The following is a 23093-nucleotide window of genomic DNA, read 5'->3' as shown; positions in this document are numbered from 1 at the left end:
TATATTAAAATATAAGTTAGATACACAATAAGTATACATGACCAAACCGTTATTTTGCTGTACAAAAAGAATCAGACTCTGAAATATTGTACAATTAGCTTGTGAAGGAAATCAAAAATGCAGCTGGGCATAAATATAGGGATTGGGAATTCAATGTAATGGTTTTTAGTCATCTCCCAGAGTTCTTTCTCTGGGCGTAGCTGGTTCAGTTCATTACTGCTCCATTGGAAATGATTTGGTTGATCTCATTGCTGAGGATGGCCAGGTCCATCAGAACTGGTCATCATATAGTATTGTTGTTGAAGTATATAATGATCTCCTGGTCCTGCTCATTTCACTCAGCATCAGTTCGTGTAAGTCTCTCCAGGCCTTTCTGAAATCATCCTGTTGGTCATTTCTTACAGAACAGTAATATTCCATAATTTTCATATACCACAATTTATTCAGCCATTCTCCAACTGATGGACATCCATTCAGTTTCCAGTTTCTAGCCACTACAAAAAGGGCTGCCACAAACATTTGTGCACATACAGGTCCCTTTCCTTTCTTTACAATCTCTTTGGGATATAAGCCCAGTTAACTCAAGTCTTCTTGACCTCACTGTATCATCTTACCCCGCTGCAAAGATAAATTTAGTATGAAAAAAAAAATTATGGATTGAAAACAGCCTTCAGCGTTTAAACTTGAAGTTAGTGTTTGAAGGACATAAACATTTCTATACTTTATAGGCATTTTTGCATTTCCTGCTTTCTTGATACTTGACAAAAGTGATATCTTAAACATCTCAAATTATCTATAGCACATCATGATAAAAGGTGATCAAAGGCTCACCTTGGAAATTGGGAAGGGGAAAAGCTTGCTCATTTAAAATCCAGCTATTTTTCTGCTGCCTCTGTGACATATTTGCAGATATATGGATCCTTATAGAAATGGAATTGGATGTTAGTTGAATTTGTTATTAAAGGAAAGGAAGAGTAAAGAATTAATTGTTAAGATTTGGGGCCTACATAATTGAAGGTAGTACAAAAAAACTATAATACAATTTAGAATATGATTAATTATGTGTGATAATCGACATTCAACCAAAATCCTATAAGGAAGAATTCCTCTGACTATCAGTATTGGACCTGTGAGTTCATCAATAAGGAGTTCAAAGAAAATAACTCTTAACAATGAAATTAGGTTTGTTTTCAGAAAGTTAGAATCTTAGAAATTGCCTGGGCCACTGAGAGGTTACATGACTTGATCATACATATAGATAGTATGTATTATAAGTGGGTCTTAGCCTAGATATATATCTACTATATCATATTGACATTCTGTCAATTAGGTAACTATAGTCTTTTAAAAGTTTTATTTATACTTTAACATATTTAACATGTATTGGTCAACTTGCCATGGGTGGAGAGGGGATGGGGGGAAGGAGGGGAAAAATTGGAACAAAAGGTTTGGCAATTATCAATGCTGTAAAATTACCTATGCATATAACTTGTAAATAAAAAGCTATTAAAAAATAAAATAAAATAAAAGTAAAAAAAGTTTTATTTATTCATTTAATTCTGATTATTGCCTTAAAAATGTATTTAACACTTTTTGCTAGGCAGACTAAGGTAAACTGGCAAGGATTAGCTCAACAATCAAATTCTCGATTTATTTTTCTTCAAGATGATAGTTACAGAAGTCTTCAGTTTCAAACAAAATAAATATATTTTATGTTTTTTTTTTTTTTGTTTTTTTTTTTTTTTTGGCATGACTACAACATAGACCAAAGGAAAAAATAAGGAATTATTTACTTGAAAGAAGTATTCTGTAATATCTTCTGATATGAAGTCTTATGACAGAATGGGCAAATCATTTTTAAAATGTAAGTCTTTGAGAGTTAAACAAGAAAAGATTTAGGTATTTATCCTCCTCACTGCCCGCAAAACACAAATAAAAATGGAAATAACAACACTCAGCCCATCTTCCATAATCAATATTCTTGAAAAAAATATGGTTTTTAAGTATTCAAGTTTAAAACAATCACAGGTATAATCAGGTAAATAAAAATAAATCACTAGAATTGGGATTTTATATATATGACCAAGAAGAGTAGAAAAAGAAATTCCATCCAAAATAAATTATAGAAGTATTTGGAAATATTATCTTTTAAGATTTGACCAGGAACTTTATGAATTTAATTTTAACACTCTTTATAACAAACAGACCTAAACAATTAGAGAAATTTAATTGTTCACAGATAGATTGTCAACATAAAAACAAAAATACTATCTAAATTAATTTGCTCATTCAGAGCTGTATCAAACTCCTAAAAGAATAGAGTGAGGAAAATTAAGAGTAAAATTTATATGAAGGAACACAAGGTCAAAAATTTTTAGAGTAATAATGAAAAAAAATTTAAAGGAAAGGCTTTCAATATCAGATCTCAAGCTGTACTGTAAAATAACAATCATTACAACTACTTAGTCTGTTTTTTTTTTTTTTAAATGAGTGATTAAGCAGTGGAGTAAATTAAATGTATCACATATCTAAGTAAAACAAAAATAGTAGCATTGTGTGACCTTTGATAAGTCCAAAGACAAAGAGTTACTAAGAGAAGAACTATTTGACAAAAAATGTTGGCAAAAATTGGGTTTAGATCATCTTCTAAAACCATATATTGGATATTTATCCCTTTATGGGTTTTATATATATATATGTGTGTGTGTGTGTGTGTGTGTGTGTGTGTGTGTTATATAGAATGTCACATCATAAACAAATTTTTTCTAATTTGTTATCTAATCAAATAATAACACAGAAGGAAAAATTACCTTTACATCTATAAATAGAAAAGTTCATAAATAAATAAACAATGTTAGAGTAAATCCTATAAGATAAAATGCACAACTTTGGTTATATAAAATTTTTACAAGTTTTATACAACAAATTCAATTATTAAAATTGGGAGGGGAAATCCTTTTACAAATTTCTCTAATAAAGGTTTCATTTTCAAGGTACATAAGAAAATGATTAAAATTCATAAGAGGAAGAGAAATTTCCTGACAAATAAATGTTGAAAGGATATGAACAATTTTCAGAGTATGAAATCCAGACTGTCATCTCAATAATCATATAAAAATGTCAGTACAAAAGAATGAAGATGAAATATTTACCTTCTAACAAAAAGTGGCTTCTAGCCACTACAAACAGGGCTGCCACAAACATTTTGGCACATACAGGTCCCTTTCCCTTTTTTAGTATCTCTTTGGGGTATAAGCCCAGTAGAGACACTGCTGGATCAAAGGGTATGCACATTTTGATAATTTTTTGGGCATAGTTCCAAATTGCTCTCCAGAATGGCTAGATGTGTTCACAATTCCACCAACAATGTATCAGTGTCCCTGTTTTCCCACATCCCCTCCAACATTCCGCATTATCTTTCCCTGTCATTCTAGCCAATCTGACAGGTGTGTAGTGGTATCTCAGAGTTGTATTAATTTGCATTTCTCTGATCAATAGTGATTTGGAACACTCTTTCATATGAGTGGTAATAGTTTTAATTTCATCATCTGAAAATTGTCTGTTCATATCCTTTGACCATTTATCAATTGGAGAATGGCTTGATTTCTTATAAATTAGAGTCAATTCTCTATATATTTTGGAAATGAGTCTTTTATCAGAACCTTTGAGTGTAAAAATGTTTTCCCAGTTTATTGTTTCCCTTCTAATCTTGTCTGCATTAGTTTTGTTTGTACAAAAACTTTTTAATTAGATATAATCAAAATTTTCAATTTTGTAGTCAGTAGTGATCTCTAGTTCTTCTTTGGTCATAAATTCCTTCCTCTTCCACAGGTCTGAGAGGTAAACTATCCTATGCTCTTCCAATTTATTTATAATCTCATTCTTTATGCCTACATCATGAACCCATTTTGACCTTATCTTGGTGTATGGTGTTAAGTGTGGGCCAATGCCTAGTTTCTGCCCTACTAATTTCCAATTTTCCTAGCAATGTTTGTCAAATAATGCATTCTTATCCCAAAAACTGGGGTCTTTGGGTTTGTCAAACACTAGATAATTAAAGTTATTGGCTGTTTTGTCCTTTGAACCTAACCTATTCCATTGATCAACTAGTCTATTTCTTAGCCAATACCAGATGGTTTTAGTAACCGCTGCTTTATAATATAATTTTAGATCTGGTACAGCTAGGCCATCTTCATTTGATTTTTTTTTTTCATTAATTCCCTTGACATTCTTGACCTTTTGTTTTTCCATATGAACTTCGTTGTTATTTTTTCTAGGTCATCAAAATAGTTTTTGGGAAGTCTGATTGGTATAGCGCTAAATAAATAGATTAGTTTAGGTAATATTGTCATCTTTATTATATTTGCTCGCCCTATCCAAGAGCATTTAATATTTTTCCAATTGGTTAGATCAGACTTAATTTGTGTGAAAAGTGGTCTGTAATTTTGCTCATAAAGTTTCTGATTTTCCCTTGGCAGATAGATTCCTAAATATTTTATATTATCAGTAGTTACTTTAAATGGAATTTCTCTTTGTAACTCTGACTGTTGGATTTTGTTAGTGATATATAAGAATGCTGATGACTTATGTGGGTTTATTTTATAACCAGCAACTTTGCTAAAGTTGTGAATTATTTCTAATAACTTTTTAGTAGAATCTCTGGGGTTCTCTAAGTATACCATCATATCATCAGCAAAGAGTGATAATTTGGTTTCCTCATTGCCTATTCTTATTCCTTTAATCTCTTTCTCAGCTCTTATTGCCAAAGCTAGCATTTCTAATACAATATTAAATAGTAATAGTGATAGTGGGCAACCTTGTTTTACTCCTGATCTTATTGGGAATGGTTGCATTTTGTCCCCATTACATATGATGCTTACTGCTGGTTTTAAATAGATGCTACTGATTATTCTAAGGACAAGTCCATTTATTCCTATACTCTCAAGTGTTTTTAATAGGAATGGATGTTGGATTTTATCAAATGATTTTTCTGCATCTATTGAGATGATCATATGGTTTTTGCTAATTTGGTTATTAATATGGTCAATTATACTGATAGTTTTCCTAATATTGAACCAGCTCTGCATTCCTAGTATAAATCCTACTTGATTGTGGTGTATTATCCTGGGAATGATTTTCTATAGTCTTTTTGCTAATATTTTATTTAAGATTTTAACATCAATTGAATCTGGATTTTTAAAAAGGTCTTCTACTATCTTGATATTAAATGAGAGGAAAAGAAATGGGGAGAGCCCTACATCAAACCTCAAATTCTGCTTTGAATATGATTGTATTATGCTATCTTTTCATAATTAAAGGGTGATTAGAACCTTCTGTAAGGTCATATAATTATGCATAATCATGCATATTGTGCATAATTATTAAATTTTAAATTAAAATATATTATAATTCATAGATAATGGATTCAAGCCTTATGGCTAGTTAATAAAAGTCCAGAGTAGCAAAATTTGTGAATGCTTTCAAACCCAAGAACATATCAAACATGTATAAGAGCATGAAAGACAGAATACTATTAAAAAACAGAACTGCATTACTAATAACTTCTGTATTATTCAATTTAACAGTTCAGTTCAGTGAACATTTATTTAGTATCTACTATGTACCAGGTATTGGGTACAGTGTTACAGATTCAAAGGAGTGACATTTTACTGGGAGAACATGGCATGTAGATAAATAAATCAATACAAAATGTACAAAAAGTAAATGCAAAATAATTTTAGGGATGAGAAAACTAACAATTTGGAGGGTGTTCAGTGAAGATCTCATGTTGGAGGAGGCACTTGAGAAGAACCTTGAAAGGGCTTAGGGATTTTTTTTCAGTGAGGAGAGAGAGCATTCCAGAAATAGGCAACGGGATGTACAGAGGAATGGAGATGGGAGATTGGACATGACGTGTGTGTATGGGAAAAGCAAGTAGCCCAGTTTGTCTAGATTCTGAAACACAAAAAGTGTTTGTGGGGAAGGTAATAGGAAAGGTACTTAAGGATGTGTCTTGCTCATAGGAGGCACCTAGTGCTAGTTGAAATGAATTTGCTAATGCTTTTCTCATCATTGTCATCAACCAGAAAAGAGCATTTAGCCTTCTATTCATGTATGGTTGTGTGGTGAGTTTTATGTAAGGGAGCAGATGCAATACCTTTGCTTTAGAAGTTTGCAACACAGATATAGATGCATTTCTAGAAGATTTTCTTTTTTTCTGGATTGTACTTGTGATTTCACTAGCCTAAGAACCTCCAATTAAGGAACTTCTACCAAGGCTAGTCAGAGCCTCCTCTGAAACTTAAAGTATTGCCTGATAGGAGAGAGGGCTGAGAGGCAAGTTCATTTGTCCAGCCAGTATATTTTAGAGGTAAGACTCAAACCCAGGTCTAGCCTGATTCCAGCTCTCAAGATCTCCAGTGAACTGTATACTTATTATACTGTATACTTTATTATGCACACATGTAACAAATAAATACATGTAGTAAAAATGAAAACATCAAGTCAAGATAAGAATGGGAACATCAAATTCAGATTAAAAAAAGAGTTAAATGTTGGATTGTGACTAATAAGGAGAAGGACTAGACATTTTCTTCAGTTCTTAGGAACTCTAAAACTTCCCCAGATGGAATTATGTTCCAGAGAAAAAATAATTACTGTTGTCTTTAGTAGACCAAGATACCAAGAAGTTTAATGTGGTTTAAAATGAAAGAATAAACACCAGAAGAGAAGGCTAATCCCTAATCCTTATTACACTCATTCAACATCTTCTTCCCCACCAATTCTTAAACTCTGGGAGAGGATTACAAGCAGACCCACAGGTGTCCTTGCTGTTGCTGCAGCCTTTGCCAGCATAGCCTGTCCCTAACTTTACTTCATCTTTGGCAACAAGCAGATCTTAACTCGTCCTTCTACCCTGAACTGAACCTTCCTAGACTTCAGTTTCTTAAAGAGAAAAACAGGAATGATACTAATACTTATACCAGTGCTATAATACCAGACTTTGGTACAGCACTCTATCTACTGAGCCACTTATTACCTCTAAAGCCAATGCTAATACTTGTGCCAATATTGACACAAATATCAATACTGATTAATTCTGTTACCAATACTGGTACAATCTCTAATATGGTAACAATCCTGAAATGATCAGCCTGACAGTATTTTGTAAACAAAACGTTTTATAAAACTTAAAGTGCTAAAATGGATATGAGATTTATGTACTATCAATAAATGTCACAGAGTTGTGAAGATCAAATGACATAACATATGTAAAATACTTTGCAAGCCTTTTAAGTGCTATATAAATGCTTGCTACTTTTACCATCCTTCCCTTCTGTTTCCATTTGCCATACTAGTTTTTAGAAATGCTAATTGTAAAATTATTCATATAATGCTTTGAGCTATTTGGAAGGAAGAGGCTCTTAAAATATAGGGAGAGGGACTGAACCTGTGATTTCATTGATTATAGGAGACTTTTGCATGTAAAGACTTCCTATACCAATGTTGGTCAGCACCTTCTTTCCTACTTAAGAGTGTACTTTAGAGTACTGAGGTTAAGCAAAGCTAGTATATTTCAGATGGAGAACTTGGACCGAGGGCTTTATGGCTCTAGCTCTTTCTCCAGTAACTCACACTTGTAAATAATAAATGCTCATTATAAAGATACACTTTATACATTATAAAGATAAAGATGGAAATATATTTTAGCAATCACTCTTAATGGGAGTAATTATATGGAATAAAAATATAATTGCATGAAATAAAAAAAATATTATAATAATCCAAGCTTTTCCCCCCACATTTTTTAATGTATTAGTTGTAATCTTCTCCTTGAGTAAACCTTTAATAAAGTAGTTTATGAATGTCAAAATTGATGGATTTAAATTGTACTTTCCTTTACTTTCTACATTCATGAGCAGCTGAATAATAATGAATGAAATAATGAAAAATGAATAATGAGTAGAAAGGAGAAATGAAACATCTGGAAATTCATCCTTTGGACAAGCATAAAGTAATTAATCAAACTCATATTTTCAAGGAAGGCACTGCTATGTCTCCTTTTTACATTGTGAGGTTGTCAAGGTAACCCACCAAAGAACCATTCTAGAATTTACCTTCAGAAAATTCCAGAAAGGAGGCAGGAGGAAGTTTTTTCAATTAAGATTCATAAGTACTGCAATGGATTGTGACCTAAGCCTGCTGGTCAGGCCAAAAGATTCAGCAACAATCAAAGTGGAGATCTGGGAATCCATTTTTCTTGAACATAAGTGAGATTGATAAATCTTAGAGGGAAGGGTAAGACACTTACTGAATCAAATTAATTGAAAGAAACCAAGATCTGTCTAGGAATAGAAAACATGCAGTAAAATATTACATCCCCTCCATCCTTGTTTAGATCATGCTTTAGTTCAACAATTTATAAGCTTTTTGTTTTATGGAGTTTGTGTTGTTTTGTTTGCTATTTATATTACAAAGATCCCTCATCAAAGGTGGGGAGGCTTTGTCCTTAGATTTAGTCCAAAAAATCTTAATATCTGAAATGTCAGAAATATTTTCATCATCATCATCATAATGGTCATTATAATTATATAACATGTTCTCAAGTGATTATATAACACATTCTCTGTAGCATAAGGGATGGAGGACTAGCCTTATAGACAAGAAAATATAGATTCAGATTGAGCTTGTGTTAACAGGATCAACTCTTTAAGACTTTAAGTTAAATCTGCATAAAGGAATAAAGTTTACCTCCGGGAGCTACCTATGCCGATAAAATCACTGGTCTAGATAAACACAGCATAACCACCAACAAAAATATGGTGTTACCTGTTACACAGTCCCAGTGACAGGGACTCCGAAGATAATTCCAGTGTATATGGTCCCAGATTTGTTATTTTAAATATACATTTCATTGATATAACAAACAATAAGCATAAGCATATTTCCTTTGTTTTGCATTATTTTGGGTTGTAGCTCCTACACAGAACCTGAAAATGAGAAACTGAGATTGGTCTGTCACCAAATCATGCCATGTGCAAAACTGAGATATGTGAAGAGTGCAAATACTGAAAAATTCAAGAAACAAATAGTAGCAGCATTAAAAAATACCATTACTCACTAAAGCAAGAATCATGTGTTAAGAAGCTTGTTCTGAACCTATGAGACACCTATGAAGCTGGAAATCTGATTTACATTTACAAGGTAAACAAATTCCAAAGATTAAAATTTATAGTTACAATTATATGTGGTTTAGGATAAAATGGACACTTAGAAAAGCATGGAGTCAAGGATTTAATTTACTTTCATCTGCCTAGCTTGTTCATGTGATTAAAATAAGCTATCACCAACCTAGTCTATTCATGAGGATATAAATGATACTTGACCATAATCCTCAATCTAGCAATTTTTAATTGTCTTTTGAAATGTAGGAGCCAGAGACTGGAATTGTGATTTCAGGTGTATAGGTAATAATACCTATGTAAGGAATCTCTATGTTAGGTCAGTACCTTCTTTTTAATTTAGTCTTAGAGAATTGGTTAGATGGTTCAGGGGATCAAATGACTTCACATATCCATTATGCATGAGTTGGGTATAAGGTGATTTGAATCTAGATCTTCCTGCTTTTTCCTTTCTTTACCAAACTCCTCTTACTGTATATCATTTTGAATCAAATTCTTTCTAAAATTTTGAAGGCATTCAGAAATTGGGCTATGAAAAACCCTTAGACTACAGGTATAGAAATCTATGTGAGGAAACCATTTTCTAGTTTTCAGTTAAAATTGAATTTGTTATGAGTCAATGTACTATTTATAATTTACGATATTATGCTTTGTGGAAAGGAATGATCCTTTAAAAAAGCAGTTTGCATCTAAACTACATTTGCTAGAACTCACAAATACACACATAAACACACAGAGTATGTAATATAAGGCAAATGTATGGAAGAACAGGCAGTTCTGAAAAACAAAACAAGGTAAAAATAAAATATTGGGTGTAGAGGAATCTTATTTTGTTGGAAAGAAGTTAAATGCTGATTTTCACATTGATGATGTGTGACCGATTTCATTTCTTGAAGATGAAGAATTTCTGTTTCTTCTAAATATATCTTATTTATAAATAGAATAATAAATATTCCAAAATAAAATAATTTATTTAGATCTCTTATCATAACAGGGGAGTAAACTTCAGTGAAAATAAGCCATTAATAGAAGAGAGAGCAGCTTATTTCCAATGACCCTTGATACCAAGTCTCAAAGACCAGTGGTGTGTCTTTAGTTGACTAGGTGGGAAGAGATTTGATTTGTTATTATTAGTAGGACTCCAGGTTTGGCTATGATTGATTGAGGACATGTAAATGAAATGGTAAATAAAAAAGTAGAAGACAGTGAAATGTTCTCTTCTCTAAAATATAATCGTTCTCTGGGAGCAGGTTTCTTGGAGAGCTTCTGGGAGCAGCCTTAGTTTCAGTTCAGAGTAATAATCACCTCAAATGCAGCCAGCTGTTAAAGTCCAATTGGGCACCAAAATGTAATGTTCTTCTCTAAAATATAATGTTCTCTGGGAGCAGGTTTTTTGGGGACCTTCTGGAGGCAGCCTTAGTTTTAGTTCAGAGTAATAATCACCTCAAATGCAGCCACCTGTTAAAGTCCAAATTTTGTCCTTCCTTGGGCCCAGTTAGCTTTCTTAGAGGCCTATCTCTCTCCTTGGCTCCGAGAGCTCTTGCTGCTAGTCTTTTGCTTCTTCCAGCTTCAGCCTCTAGCTCCCTCTGAATCCAAAGCCTCCAGCCAGCACAAAGGTGGAATATGGAATGAATTGACTCTGCCTCCGAGAGAGTGAGCTTTTGGGCTTCTGACTTGTGAATCTCCCGAAGTCTCTAGTTGGCCTTGTGGGAGCACCTCCTTCTATATGATCTCTTAAAGATGTGAACTCTCTTAAAGGTGTGAACTCTCTTAAAAGTGTGAACTCTAATGTATGAACTAATGTGTGAACTGTCTTAAAGGTGTGAACTTAGTACATAAGCATTGTCTCTATCAATTCCAGTGATTTAGCACCTTGTTTCAAGTTCTAGTCCATAACAAGACAGAGTCTCATTTTGCAGGTTAGTTGACTTAGGATCCAAGAAAATCTCAACCAAAAAAGTAGGTTTTTGCCAGCTAAGTGTGGGAAGAAAACCTGAGAAAATATCCTGAATTAATTTGGAGAGAGCGATACTATACTGACACCAAGATATGAAATATATCCATATGAAATATGGAAGGTCACCTGATCTAGCTAATCTTTCCAAAGGTAGAGTTTACCTAAAGACAGGGTTCTTAAAGATAGCATTTATTCAAATGACCTTAAGAACAGTCATTACAAAACTTTCCTCCTTCCACAAAGCAGAAGTCATCCTATCACAAATACCCAGCCTTCTTAAGAAGGAGGAAAACATTGTGCTCCCCTCAAAGCATCTCTGTCACCTGAGCTTATCTTTACCCTTCCAACTTTCTAGCCTAATTCCCCTGGGAACTCTCTATCCCTGAGCCTGAAGGGGAAAACTGACAACCTATCACTATTCATTCCTATATGATTAATAATCAGCTAAAAACACCTCAGGGACTCAGGGAATCTAACACTGGAACTAGAGGAGTCCTGGGTTCAAATATGACTTCAGGCACATACTAGCTCTTTGACCCTAATTAAGCCCCTTAAATCTCCACCTGACTCAGTTTCTTCAGCTGTAAAATGAGAATGTTAATAAAAGCACTTAGCTCTCAGGGTTGTGAGGATAAAGTTAGATAATAATTATATAGGGCTTTCCAACGTTTAATGCATCATATAAATGCTAGCTGTTATTTTTTAACAGATTTCCATCTCATTCTACTCTATTCTCAGTGATTCCAAACTCCCAGCTCTCATTATTCACACCTCTTTCTCCACCTCACACTGTATGAATCTTTTTTCTTATTCTCCTCAGTTTTGGAATGCCTGCTCCATAGGCAACAAATCTGGTTTCAACTTAAACCTTTTCCTTTCCTACTCCTTCCATCTTCTTACTGTCACTAACACCTAGCATTCTTCTGATGACATTCCTTCTCTGACAACCATTTCTAGCACAGGTCTAACTTTTCCTAATACCCTCCTTGATTGAGGTAGAATATTGGAATATTCCTTAGTCCCCAAGACCATTTTTAAGATCTTCCCCTTCTTCCATTACTCAATAACTTTTCCTTTGCTGAGATTCATTTGATCTATATTTGCTACCCAACTAAGATTCTAGTGGCTGTTTTCTTCTACTTCCAACTGTTGAGTTGTGAGAATTGAAGGTAAGAGATCCCCTCTGGTCGATGTTGCAGATTCTTTGCAAAAGAATTCACAAACTGGAAGTTTTGTGGCAAAAGGGGATTTAATTACAACTATGAAAACAGAATGCTAAGAAGACAGATTTCTTAGCAGGCAAACTCCTGATTAGGAATTTAGCAAAGATGGATTGACAAACCCTTGGTTATATCAGATTAGTCTTGACTTGGAGCTGAGGAGCAGTTTGAGCAACTCAATAGAAGATGTTGACTATGCCCTAGGCTGAGATTTCCAATTGAATGAGATTACTTATCTGGGAGTTGTCTGGGAAGGGTATACCTCTCCTAGAGGCTGGGAGAGTTTGAGAGACAGAAGCACCCTTCCCCCAAAGGTTCCTCTTTGACCTCTCCCCCCAAAAGTGGCTCAGTTTGCATCATCCCCTCAAAGATTAAAGGGGACACAATTTATGTCATTTTCCCCCCTCAAACAGTTCCCCCAAATTCTTTTGAGGCAAAGGGACAAAGGTCTCATTTTCTGTAGCTGCTTCAAGCAAACAAGGGTTGTAGAGTTATCCCTATATTTGATGGGGGTTCAGGCCAGGAGGGGGAGTTCGAGATCTGAAGATAGAAGCAGCACAGGATGTTGTGTGTCCAAGTAGCTTGGAGCCTGGAGGAAACAAATCTCACGAACAGATTAAAAGTGGAGTGGCATCCGAGGTGGAGATAGTGATGTTTGGGAATGGGGCCTTTGCAAAAAATACATCAGGTCCCATCTGTGGGCTGCCTTGAGGATGCTGATGACCCACCCAACAATCCCCAATGCCTCAATGCCCTTGGAGCTCCCTATTTAAAAGGCTAAGAAGGAGTTAACTACTGGTAGGGACCATGGAATGACCCCAAGAAAAGGTGGAGAGAAGGTGCTAGGAGCAAAGTTCTCATCCTTGGAGTGAGAAAAAGTTAGGAAGATTGAGTGAGAGTTAGAAAAAGAAGGACACAAATAATTTCACCCTTCTTTCTCCAGAGTGCTTATAGGAGTACTCTGAAATACCTGAGAAATAAAAGCTGGACTATTAGTCGCTCTGCAAGAAGCTAGGCAGGCTTAGGTGAGGTATGATCTCTTTTACTAAGTGCCTTGATACTTCCTGAACCTTCTCGGTCCTGAAGAGAAAAGCTTCTACCCAATTTGTAAGTGTCAACGAAGACCAAAAGCAACTTAAAACCAATCTCCCCTGGGTATGTGCTCCTTCTCTGAACAGGCTTCAGGAAAGGGGGAGGTTTAAACCAGCCAGAAGGAGAAAGGGATTGTTCCTATGGGCTATAAGAAGAGGTGTAAGAATCAGGGAGCTGGGAGATTAAAGGTGCCATAGTCAGAGGTGAATGAGTAGCAGCTTTAACTGCAAACCCATTCCCCTTGACTTGAAATGAATCTCCCTTCTGGTGTCCTTTACAAAATATGACTGAAATCTCTGTGGGTTTATGGACAGTCTGTAGTAGCTATAGAATATCTCCTGCATATTCAGTAGGAGAGTTCTTTGCTATTAAAAGTCCCCTTTCTTTCCATATAGCCCCGTGAGCATGCAAAATATGAAAAGCATATTTGGAGTCCGTATAGATGTTTGCTCTCATCTCCTTCTCCAGTTCCAAAGCTCTGGTCAGAGCAATAAGTTCAGGTTTCTGAGCAGAAGTCCCAGGGGGCAGTGGTTTAGCCTCTAGGGTGCTATTGAGGGTCACCATAGAATAACCTGCCTTTCTTCCCCCATTTTCAAGAAAGCTTAATCCATCTATAAACCATTCACCACCTGGGTTGTCAAGAGGAATGTCCCTTTAAGTCAGATCAGCTGGAGTAGACAGAATCTAAAGTTTCCTCACAATTATGAATGATGTCTCCTGACTGAGTGGTGTCAGGGAACAAAGTGGCAGGGTTAAGGGGGTGGCAAACCTGGAGAGTCAGGTGGGGATATCTAGCAGGAGAGCCTGATATCTAGTAAGCCACTGATGCCCTTTGACTTCTAAAGTGCTCTGGTGCCATAGGGTAAATTTTGAAGCTTCTTCTCTAAGGCACAGAGCCATTCTAGGGAAATTCAGTCCAGTTCCTTTGAGAAATAGGTGACTGGTCTGGGATCTCCCAGGGTGATGGCCCTGTCTTTCGAGACTGCAGATCAAGATAAGATTACAGTTAAGTGGCTCCAAATCTCTTAAATCTTTAGCTAAAAGTTTGTGCTTAAGAAATTTGTCAATCCTGACTAACACTGGAGTGACCCAAATAGAGGAATCTATTTTTTCCCAGATTTCAGAGGGAACATGGAAGGGCTTTGAAAACAACAACAAAAAGACCATCTGGAAGTCTGAGAAGAGAAAATTGGGTCCTCAATTTCACCATTGAATCATACCCCAATAAAGGAGCAGGATAGGAAGGAATAATAAGAAACAGTGTTTAAAGAACAGATCACCAAAATGGCAAGGCAGAGGGAAAGTCTCCAAACAATTCTTAAATTCCCCTGCAATCCTCATTCTATGGGGGGAGAGGCAAGTGAGACTAGAGTGCCAGAGCAAGAGGGAAAAAGTCCCTATAGAAAAAAGAAATTCGGTGATCTTACCGGCCACATCTGGGTGTTGGACTATCATGGTAGAGCAAGGGACAGCTTGACCAAGCCCCAAAGTCCTGCTGAAGGGCAGGGCATTGGGAGGGCAGCTTATCCCCTATAGGCAGTCTCTCCTCCAGTGCCCCTCTTGGACTCAGGGCAAGGACTGGGGAGTTTCCTTGGACAGTTTCCATGACACCTAAAGCACAAACTCCTATGGTTCTGGGAAATGTCAGCAGCCAAAAGTAGGGACTATTCTCCATATCTCACTTTAACTCTGCAGTCTTTTTTTCTCTGCTGCAGTTTGATCCCTATCATTAAACTACAACAGCTGTTTCTAACAACCGAGTGGGAGAAGTTTGAGGGCCCAAATATGGCTTCTGCAGCTTCTTCCATATATTTGGGACACATTGTTTAATATTAACATATCCCCAGGAAAGATCAAGGAAGGCATTGGCCTTGGACCCCTCAAAAAACTGGGTGGGGCCTTCAGAGTAATGGCCAGGTTTTTCCTTAGTCTGGGAAAGATTTGACATTGAAAAAGTCACTTCTGCTCTGAGTGTCTCTTCCTGAGAGTCTGCTGCTTCTCTCAGGAGGCAGAAGTTAAAATCAATATCCTGAGGAGGAGAAAAAGGTGTCCTACTCCTTGTATTAGAAGGATTGAGGAGTGGGGGCTGGGAAATCTCAGGATCTGGTTCAGGTGAGGAGAATAGAGTTAAAGAAATACTGTCGAACATAAGGTACTGTTCTGGAAGGGATTCAGAAGCCTCCTGATAAGGGCTGCATAGGGATGCAGGAAGGGGGGAGTTTGATTTCCCTCCAGCCAATTTAAGCAGCATCCTGCATTGCTGTTTTAATTTAAGCTTTTTAGTTTTGAGATCTTTTAAGCCAAATTTGTTGTTTTTAAGAGACTGCCTAAGGAAGAATACTTAGGGAGAGAGGCAGATTGTCCCATTTTGCCACAAGCCTTAGATTTTCCCAATTTTATAAAGCTTTGTCCTTCTCTTAGGCATCCCTAGAAAGGGAGAGCTGACAAAATGCTCCCTGATTAAGAATCCTTTTTGTCAGAAAATGGAGGAATTCCCAATCTAAGTATTCCTGAGGGAATTCTACTTGAGGTTGGAGCTCGCCAGGACCAAAATTTTCCCAGGAATTTGAGTGTCCTAGCTCTAGAACAGATGATGAGCAAGAAAAGGCTTTACCACCCTCAGCTAGACTTTCAGGGATATCCGTACTGAGCACCAAATTCGCTGAGGTGCGAGAATGAGGGTAAGAGTTCCCCTAATAGCAATAGGATCCCCTTTGGCTGGTGGCAGGTTTTGCAAAAGAATTCACAAATCCCAATAAATATAGGCATGAGGTTTGTGGCAAGAATGGGTTTATTTAGACTAAAGGCAAACTTTTTTTTTTTTCCATTTTTTTAAATTATAGCTTTTTATTTACAAATATATGCATAGGTAATTTTTCAGCATTGACAGTTGCAAATCCTTTTGTTTCAACTTTTTCCCTCCTTCTCCCCACCCCTTCCCCCAGATGGCAGGTTGACCAATACATGTTAAATATATTAAAGTATAAGTTAAATATATATATATATATACACACACACACATTAAGGGCAAACTTCTGATGAAAAATTTAGCAAATATGGGTTGAAAAAACCTTTGATTATATCAGGTTAGTCTTGACCTGGAGCTGGGGAGCAGTTTTGAGCAACTCAATAGAGAAGTTGACTATGCCCCAGGCCAAGATTTCCAATTGAATGAGATTACTTATCTGGGAGTTGTCTGGGAAGGATGTACCCCTCCCAGAAACTGGGAGGGTTTGAGAGTCAGGAGCATCCTTCCCCCAAAGGTTCCTTTTGAACCCTTCCCCTCAAAAAGGGGCACAGTTTACATCACAACCACATTCCCTTTTCCTCAATTAGTTCAATGTCCTAATTCAGTCTTTATTTCTTCCTCCTCAACTCTTGTTCTCATTTTAGAGGATTCCAGTATCCATACTGTTATTCCTTCAAAGCTGATGATTCTCATATCTATTTATCCAACCTTACTTCTCTTCCTGATCTCTAGTTTTGAGTCTCCACATGCTTATTGGACATCTGGATGTCTCAAAGATATCTTAAATTCAACAAGTTCAAAACTGAATTCATTAGCTTTCCTCCAAAACCTTCACTTCTTCTCAACTTCCCTATTATCGTTCAAAATACTACATATTCTCATTTATGCAGGCTTGAAATCTAGGCATTCTCAACTCCCGATTTTTTAACTCTCCATTTCCAATCTGTTGCCAAGTTCTGCTATTTCCACCTTTATAGCATATCTCATATATACATATCCTCCACTGTCCTCTGGGTATTTCTTCCATCATTTTCATGCAGGTCCTTCTCACATCACTCCTGGACCATTATCTTCAGTAGCCCCTATCACTTCAGAGAGCAAAACAAAATGTTTTATCTGGCTTCTAAAATCTTATATAATTTATCCTCCTACATTTCCAGTCTTCTTACATCCTATCTTCTTGATTAATTTTTAAAATTTTTTTCAATAGTATTTTATTTTTCCTAAATACATGTTGACAATTTTCAACATTCATTTTTGTAAGACTTTGTGTTCCAATTTTTTCTCTTCCTTCCTCCTTCCCCTCTCTCCAAGACAGCATGTAATTTGATATAGATTAAATATGTGCAATTCTTATAAACATATTACCATAGTTGTCATGTTTCCCAAGAAACATCAGAACTAAAGGGAAAGAACAATGAGAAAGAAAACAAACAAAAAAGGTGAAAATACTTGCTTCAATTCATATGGAGTTTCCATAGTTCTATCTCTGGATAAGGATGGCATTTTCCATCCCAAATCAATTGGAATTACCTTGAAGCATTTGTTGAGAAGATTCAAGTCCATAATAGTTGTATATCCCCTATTCTCTTCTGTGTTTCAGTGATACTGGCCTCCTGGCTGCCCTGAAACAAAGCACTCCATTTCTCAACTCAATTTTTTCCCCCTCCTCATCTCTTAGATCCTGGTTTCAAGTCTCAGTTAAAATTCTGTCTACTATTGTAATGCCAGAGAAACTGAGGCAAGATAGAGATTAGAGAGTATTTAATAATTTATTAAATGGGAGAGATTTACTGGGACCAAATGGATCCATGGTTTGGTCCCAGGGCTGAATGAGACTATCATCTCCAAGCATCCAGCAAACAATGAGAGTTCTCAATGACCATACACATGGCTCAGACTCAGGGGGTAAAGTGAAGCAGGGGCAGAGTCAGGGTGCTGAGAGTGGGAATAGGACTCTGACAATCTGGTTCTGATAGGGTGAGGGGAGGCATGGGGCGGGGGGTAAGGGGGAGGAACCCCAGAGATGGGGAGAAGCATCTTGATAAGGCGATATCTGACATTCTGGTAGCTTGGGAGAGGCATTCTGATATTCTAAAATGTAAGATCTTTATCTTTATCAAATATTCTGATAAAGAGGGAGGGGAGGTTTTGCAGGGCTGAGCTTTGAGCTGAAGCAGAGAAACTGAGTCAGGACTGGGTTGGGATAATTATGGAAACTGAGAACTGTGGCATAACATTTCACATTCTCTCTCTCTCTCTCTTCTGAATATTCAGATCATTGAATTACCTTCCTCTAGAAGGTCTTAGCACCATAATTTTGATCAACCCTATGTAAAGCAAATAAATCAAACTAAAACTAGAAACATGCAAGGATTAATGGCAAGGACCAGTTTCTCTCTGATAATCCCAGAAATATTAGCATCAAACAGCATTCCTCATTTAGGGAGACACACAGGCCTCCCTGTTCAGGTCCTCTGCAATTGGGGAGCATCTCAGCCAGAGAATTCAGTTTGAGATGGACAGTTCACTGTGAGTTAGGTCTGTGGTCATTTGTGCACTTAACTCAGACTCTGCTGAGTAGCAGTGCTGAAGATAGTCCTGCTGCCCATCCTAAGAGGAGCACCTCAAGTCTGTCAGAGACTCCAAAGGGGGAAAAAGTGGGGCCTGGAGTAGCTCCACCTGTCCCCTCTTGATAGAACAGGAGTTGCTACTAGGAAACAGATTTGTGAGCAAATGATGCAGTTGGACCAAGGCAGGCAACCCCAAACTAATTATTAGAGTTCTGATATCAATATTACAAGGTCCTTTTAAGTACGCTGAAATACTATTAAGGAACTGGGGTAACAGGAGTGGAGAAACAACACATCAGAGAGACTGCCAGTCCCAGGAAAGATGTCTGATTACTGGTTGTTTCTAAAGAATGATCCCCAAAATTGAGTCTGCCAGGGCAATTTCAACAGAATAAGGGGTTCCAAAGTTAAAGCATAATCAGCAAATCATAATCCAGTAAATTTTAAGCAAGAAGTGAAATAATTTCCAATTCAATTTGAACTAATGAGATAGGGGACAGGGCAGAAGTGCCTAAGAAAAATACATCAGTTTTTCCCAATTTCCTGATCAGGTAAGCAGTTTCCTTCTTCCCTTTTTTTATACAGAAAAGAAATTATCAAACGACTATTCCACATATAAATCCCAAGAATGAATCAAAATTCCGATATAGTACAGTACAGTAAGTTTCCTAAAAATCCCTCAAACATACAGCAATAGTTAAACAGTTTCAACAAATCCCAGTTTTAACAAATCTTAAACACAGTGATACAGTTAAAATTTTAACAATAATTCAACCACTTTCCCACTCCCCAATATCAGTCCAAATTACATCAGGAGCAATGATCTCAAAAACTGCTTTCTGCAGAGTTGATGCTCAGTCCAGAGAGGAGAGGGCATGGCCATGCTGCCTACTACCAAAGCTTCAGATGGGCTGATCAGAAGCAAGTCAATATTTGTAATTTTGACCAAAACCTAGAACAAAAAATGCAAATCTAACAAGTAAAGGTTAGAACAGACTGATATAAAATGTGAAGAGGCCAGTATGAATTGGCCAGCAGCTTCCCAATAGATAAAATGGCAATTAGGTTTTTGTCCTTTCATTAGTTAGAAACCTTAAAAACAAACAAACAAAAAGACTTTGAATATCCAGACACAATATCCAGTAACAGATAAATGATCAGACTAGATACTTAATTTGATTACATATAACCAGGTTGGAAACAGCAAGTTATAACATATAACCAGATTGGAAATAGCAAGGTATGACATAATTGAATTGCATTAACAGTTTATATTGACCATTGTTCTGATCATAAAAATTAATTACAGGAGGAAAAAATGCAGGAACACAACTATAACATAAGCACTTAAAATTTAACTTTCAGCAAAACAGGATAAAATAGCTTTAATTAATTTTTACTCCTGTTAATTGTCTCACTAACTGTCAGAGGGTGGAACTGTAAAACTCCCAAATAGCATTAATTATAAGTCCAAAGAATTTTACTTCTGATAACATATGCTATTAGCTGAAGTTTCAGATAAAACCTAAACATATATTTACCATAATCTTATATTTATAACAGTAAGAATTTGTCTCAGTAAGTTCACTTCTTTCATATCTAAGTAGATGTTCCCATAAGTGAACATTACATACACAAATGAGTTTGCTTTTAAAAATACCCAATACATAAATATTCCAAATTACATATTGGCCATAACAGAAACATTTTCAAAACGACAAAAAAAATATTATTTTAAGATGCTCTTTAAATGACCTCAGGATGACCTAATACAATCAATTAAAACTTAGAATATCCTATACAGAACATAAAAGTGTCCAAAAGGTTTTTTAAAATATTAAACTTTTAGAAATACCATAACCTCATATTGATAACAATAATAAATTAATTTCAGTAAGTTCACAAGTTAACTTTCATTTTAACAAAACCATTTTTCAAAAGGACAAGGAAAAACTATTACTTTCATCATTTTAAAGAAATGATGGGCATAACCTCAGGATACAATCAATTAAACTTATACAGAATGCCCAATTCTGTAGAAAGGAATCTGAAAGATTCTTAAAAATATCCTTTAAACCTTTAGAAACAGCCCTACCAAATTATAGATCAATTAACTTAAAAATCAGGCCTATCTCTTAAAATCTTTTGCCAAAGTCAAGCCTCTACAGAAAGAGGTTTGAGCACACCTAGTGTGTGTGGGAAATTCCACGTGGCCACCCTTCTCCCCCATTTCACCTCCCAAGAGGCAGGGGGGAGGGGAAACTGCCCCCCAGCCTTAACTAGGCAGTTCATAGCTGGAGTAGCAGAGAGCAATGGGGATGATTTTAATCTTCACCTTTGAAGACAAAAGATCCCCACCCCACCTAAGATTTAAAGCAGCAGAAAGTAGTGGGGGTAGGTAGGAGGATTTCACATGGCCATTGTTCCCAATGGACTTTTCCTAAGTTCCAACTTAGCCAGTGTTGAAGCCTTTAGAAAAGTCAGACCCTAATTGGAGACACAGGACCCTTTTCAAGTAAGTTTAACAGAACTTCACTCCAACAAGTTCTTAAGATCTTACATCCAAAGATAACCAAATCTAGCCTGAATAGGCAACAGTAAAATTATTTCTCACAATTTAAAACTGCCCAAAAGAATACTCAGAACAAATCTGGCATGCAAAAACAACAGTAAAATTATTTCCCACCATTTTAAAAACCATCCTAAAATCCCTAATCAGATGTTTTCTCCAGCCAGAGTTCAAAACAATTAGCATAAACTCCTTTTGTTCTCCAAAGGCCTTATCTAGGTAACTCAATTCAAGCCACGCCTGAATTTAAACTCCCCAAGTGCAGGTTTTTAAGTTTAAAATTACAAGCAAATTTTATACTAAGTACAATTGCAACATTCAAACAGCCAGTTCCCAAATTTCTTAATTTAGCAGAGCTCTGAACCAAACAAGTCACAAACAAGTGACAGACAGACAGGTCACATGCAGCACATGGACATAAAACTGAGCAATTACAACATAAAACAAAACATTTAATACAGACCAGGGGCTATCTGGAAATTTTAGAATAGCTCTGAGGGAAGTTATCAGCTCCAGTCTTTCTTCCCAGATTGCAAACAGAGCTTTTTTTTTTTTTTAAGCCAAATGATGTCTTAAAAAAGACAACCAAATTTATACTCTGGAATGCCCAGAGTTGTGCCAACTGGGACACAGAACCAGATGTGTCTTTAGACACTCAGGTAGTGACCCTGTGTCCAGGGACACCACTCCCAGAATTTATGACCGTCAGCATTTCATAATTCTGGGATTCAGATGCTAGTACATACAGACAGAATGTAAGACTGTTAAGACACAGCTCTTAAGATTTAACCAGATAGTACTCAAAAGGTACTCAGACAGACTTACTCTCCCACAGCTGAAATGGAGGTGTCCACCATCAGGCACAGTTGTGGCTGGAAACTGACCTCTTTCCTGGAGACTCTGGAAAAAAAATGCAGGGGTTCAGCCTCTCCAGGCCAAGAATTCAGATCCCTAGCCACCCTGAGCCCCTAGGGAGAGACCAATATCTTGGTGGGAAGCCTCCAAAATGTAATGCCAGAGAAACTGAGCAAGATAGAGATTAGAGAGTATTTAATAATTTATTAAATGGGAGAGATTTACTGGGACCAAATGGATCCATGGTTTGGTCCCAGGGCTAAATGAGACTATTGTCTCCAAGCATCCAGCAAACAATGAGCGTTCTCAATGACCTATATACACATGGCTCAGACTCAGGGGGTAGAGTGAGGCAGGGGCAGAGTCAGGGTGCTGAGAGTGGGAATGGGACTCTGACAATCTGGTTCTGGCAGGGTGACGGGAGGCATGGGGCGGGAGTGGGGGGGAAGGAACCCCAGAGATGGGGAGAGGCATTTTGATAAGGCGGTATCTGACATTCTGGTAGCTTGGGATGGGGAGAGACATTCTGATATTCTAAAATGTGAGATCTTTTATCCTTATCAAGTATTCTGATAAAGAGGGAGGGGAGGTTTTGCAGGATTGAGCTTTGAGCTGAACCAGAGAAAGTGAGTCAGGACTGGGTCAGGATTATTACGGAAACTGAGGACTGTGGCATAACACTATCGGAGATCTTTACCAGTTTACCTCTTTGCCAAATCCTTTTCTATGGGATTAAATTCAATTTTTCTTGCATGTATTCTGTTTACTCATAGTTGTTTGTTGTCTTTCCCCTTACATTGTTAGCCCCTTAAGAACAGAGATTATTTTTTAACTTTCTTTGTATCCTCAGGGCTTAGCACAGTGCCTGGCATGTAGTAATCACTTAATAAAAGATT

At 36.6% G+C, this 23093-nt stretch overlaps 2 protein-coding genes across 5 annotated transcripts in view; one reads left to right on the top strand and one right to left on the bottom strand.

Annotated features, from left to right (window-relative positions):
* Positions 1 to 15057, bottom strand: part of RS1 (retinoschisin 1) — a 69128-nt gene extending 54071 nt beyond the window's left edge. The window contains exon 1 of the mRNA XM_031961255.1: positions 14879 to 15057. Coding sequence (XP_031817115.1) covers positions 14879 to 15057 — 179 coding nt within the window. The remainder of the gene's footprint in view (positions 1 to 14878) is intronic.
* The window catches only part of PPEF1 (protein phosphatase with EF-hand domain 1), a 156366-nt gene continuing 141394 nt past the window's right edge, over positions 8122 to 23093 (top strand). For all 4 annotated transcript variants that reach the window (XM_031958915.1, XM_031958914.1, XM_031958913.1 and 1 more), the window contains exons 1-2: positions 8122 to 8298; positions 8977 to 9204. The gene's annotated coding sequence lies outside the window, so the exon portion shown is untranslated. The remainder of the gene's footprint in view (positions 8299 to 8976; positions 9205 to 23093) is intronic.

This window comes from Sarcophilus harrisii, chromosome 3, assembly GCF_902635505.1.
Source record: "Sarcophilus harrisii chromosome 3, mSarHar1.11, whole genome shotgun sequence".
In the NCBI taxonomy this organism is placed as follows: Eukaryota; Metazoa; Chordata; class Mammalia; order Dasyuromorphia; family Dasyuridae; genus Sarcophilus; species Sarcophilus harrisii.
The sequence above is the reverse complement of the archived record's forward strand: the minus strand, read 5'-3'. Positions and strand labels throughout refer to the sequence as shown.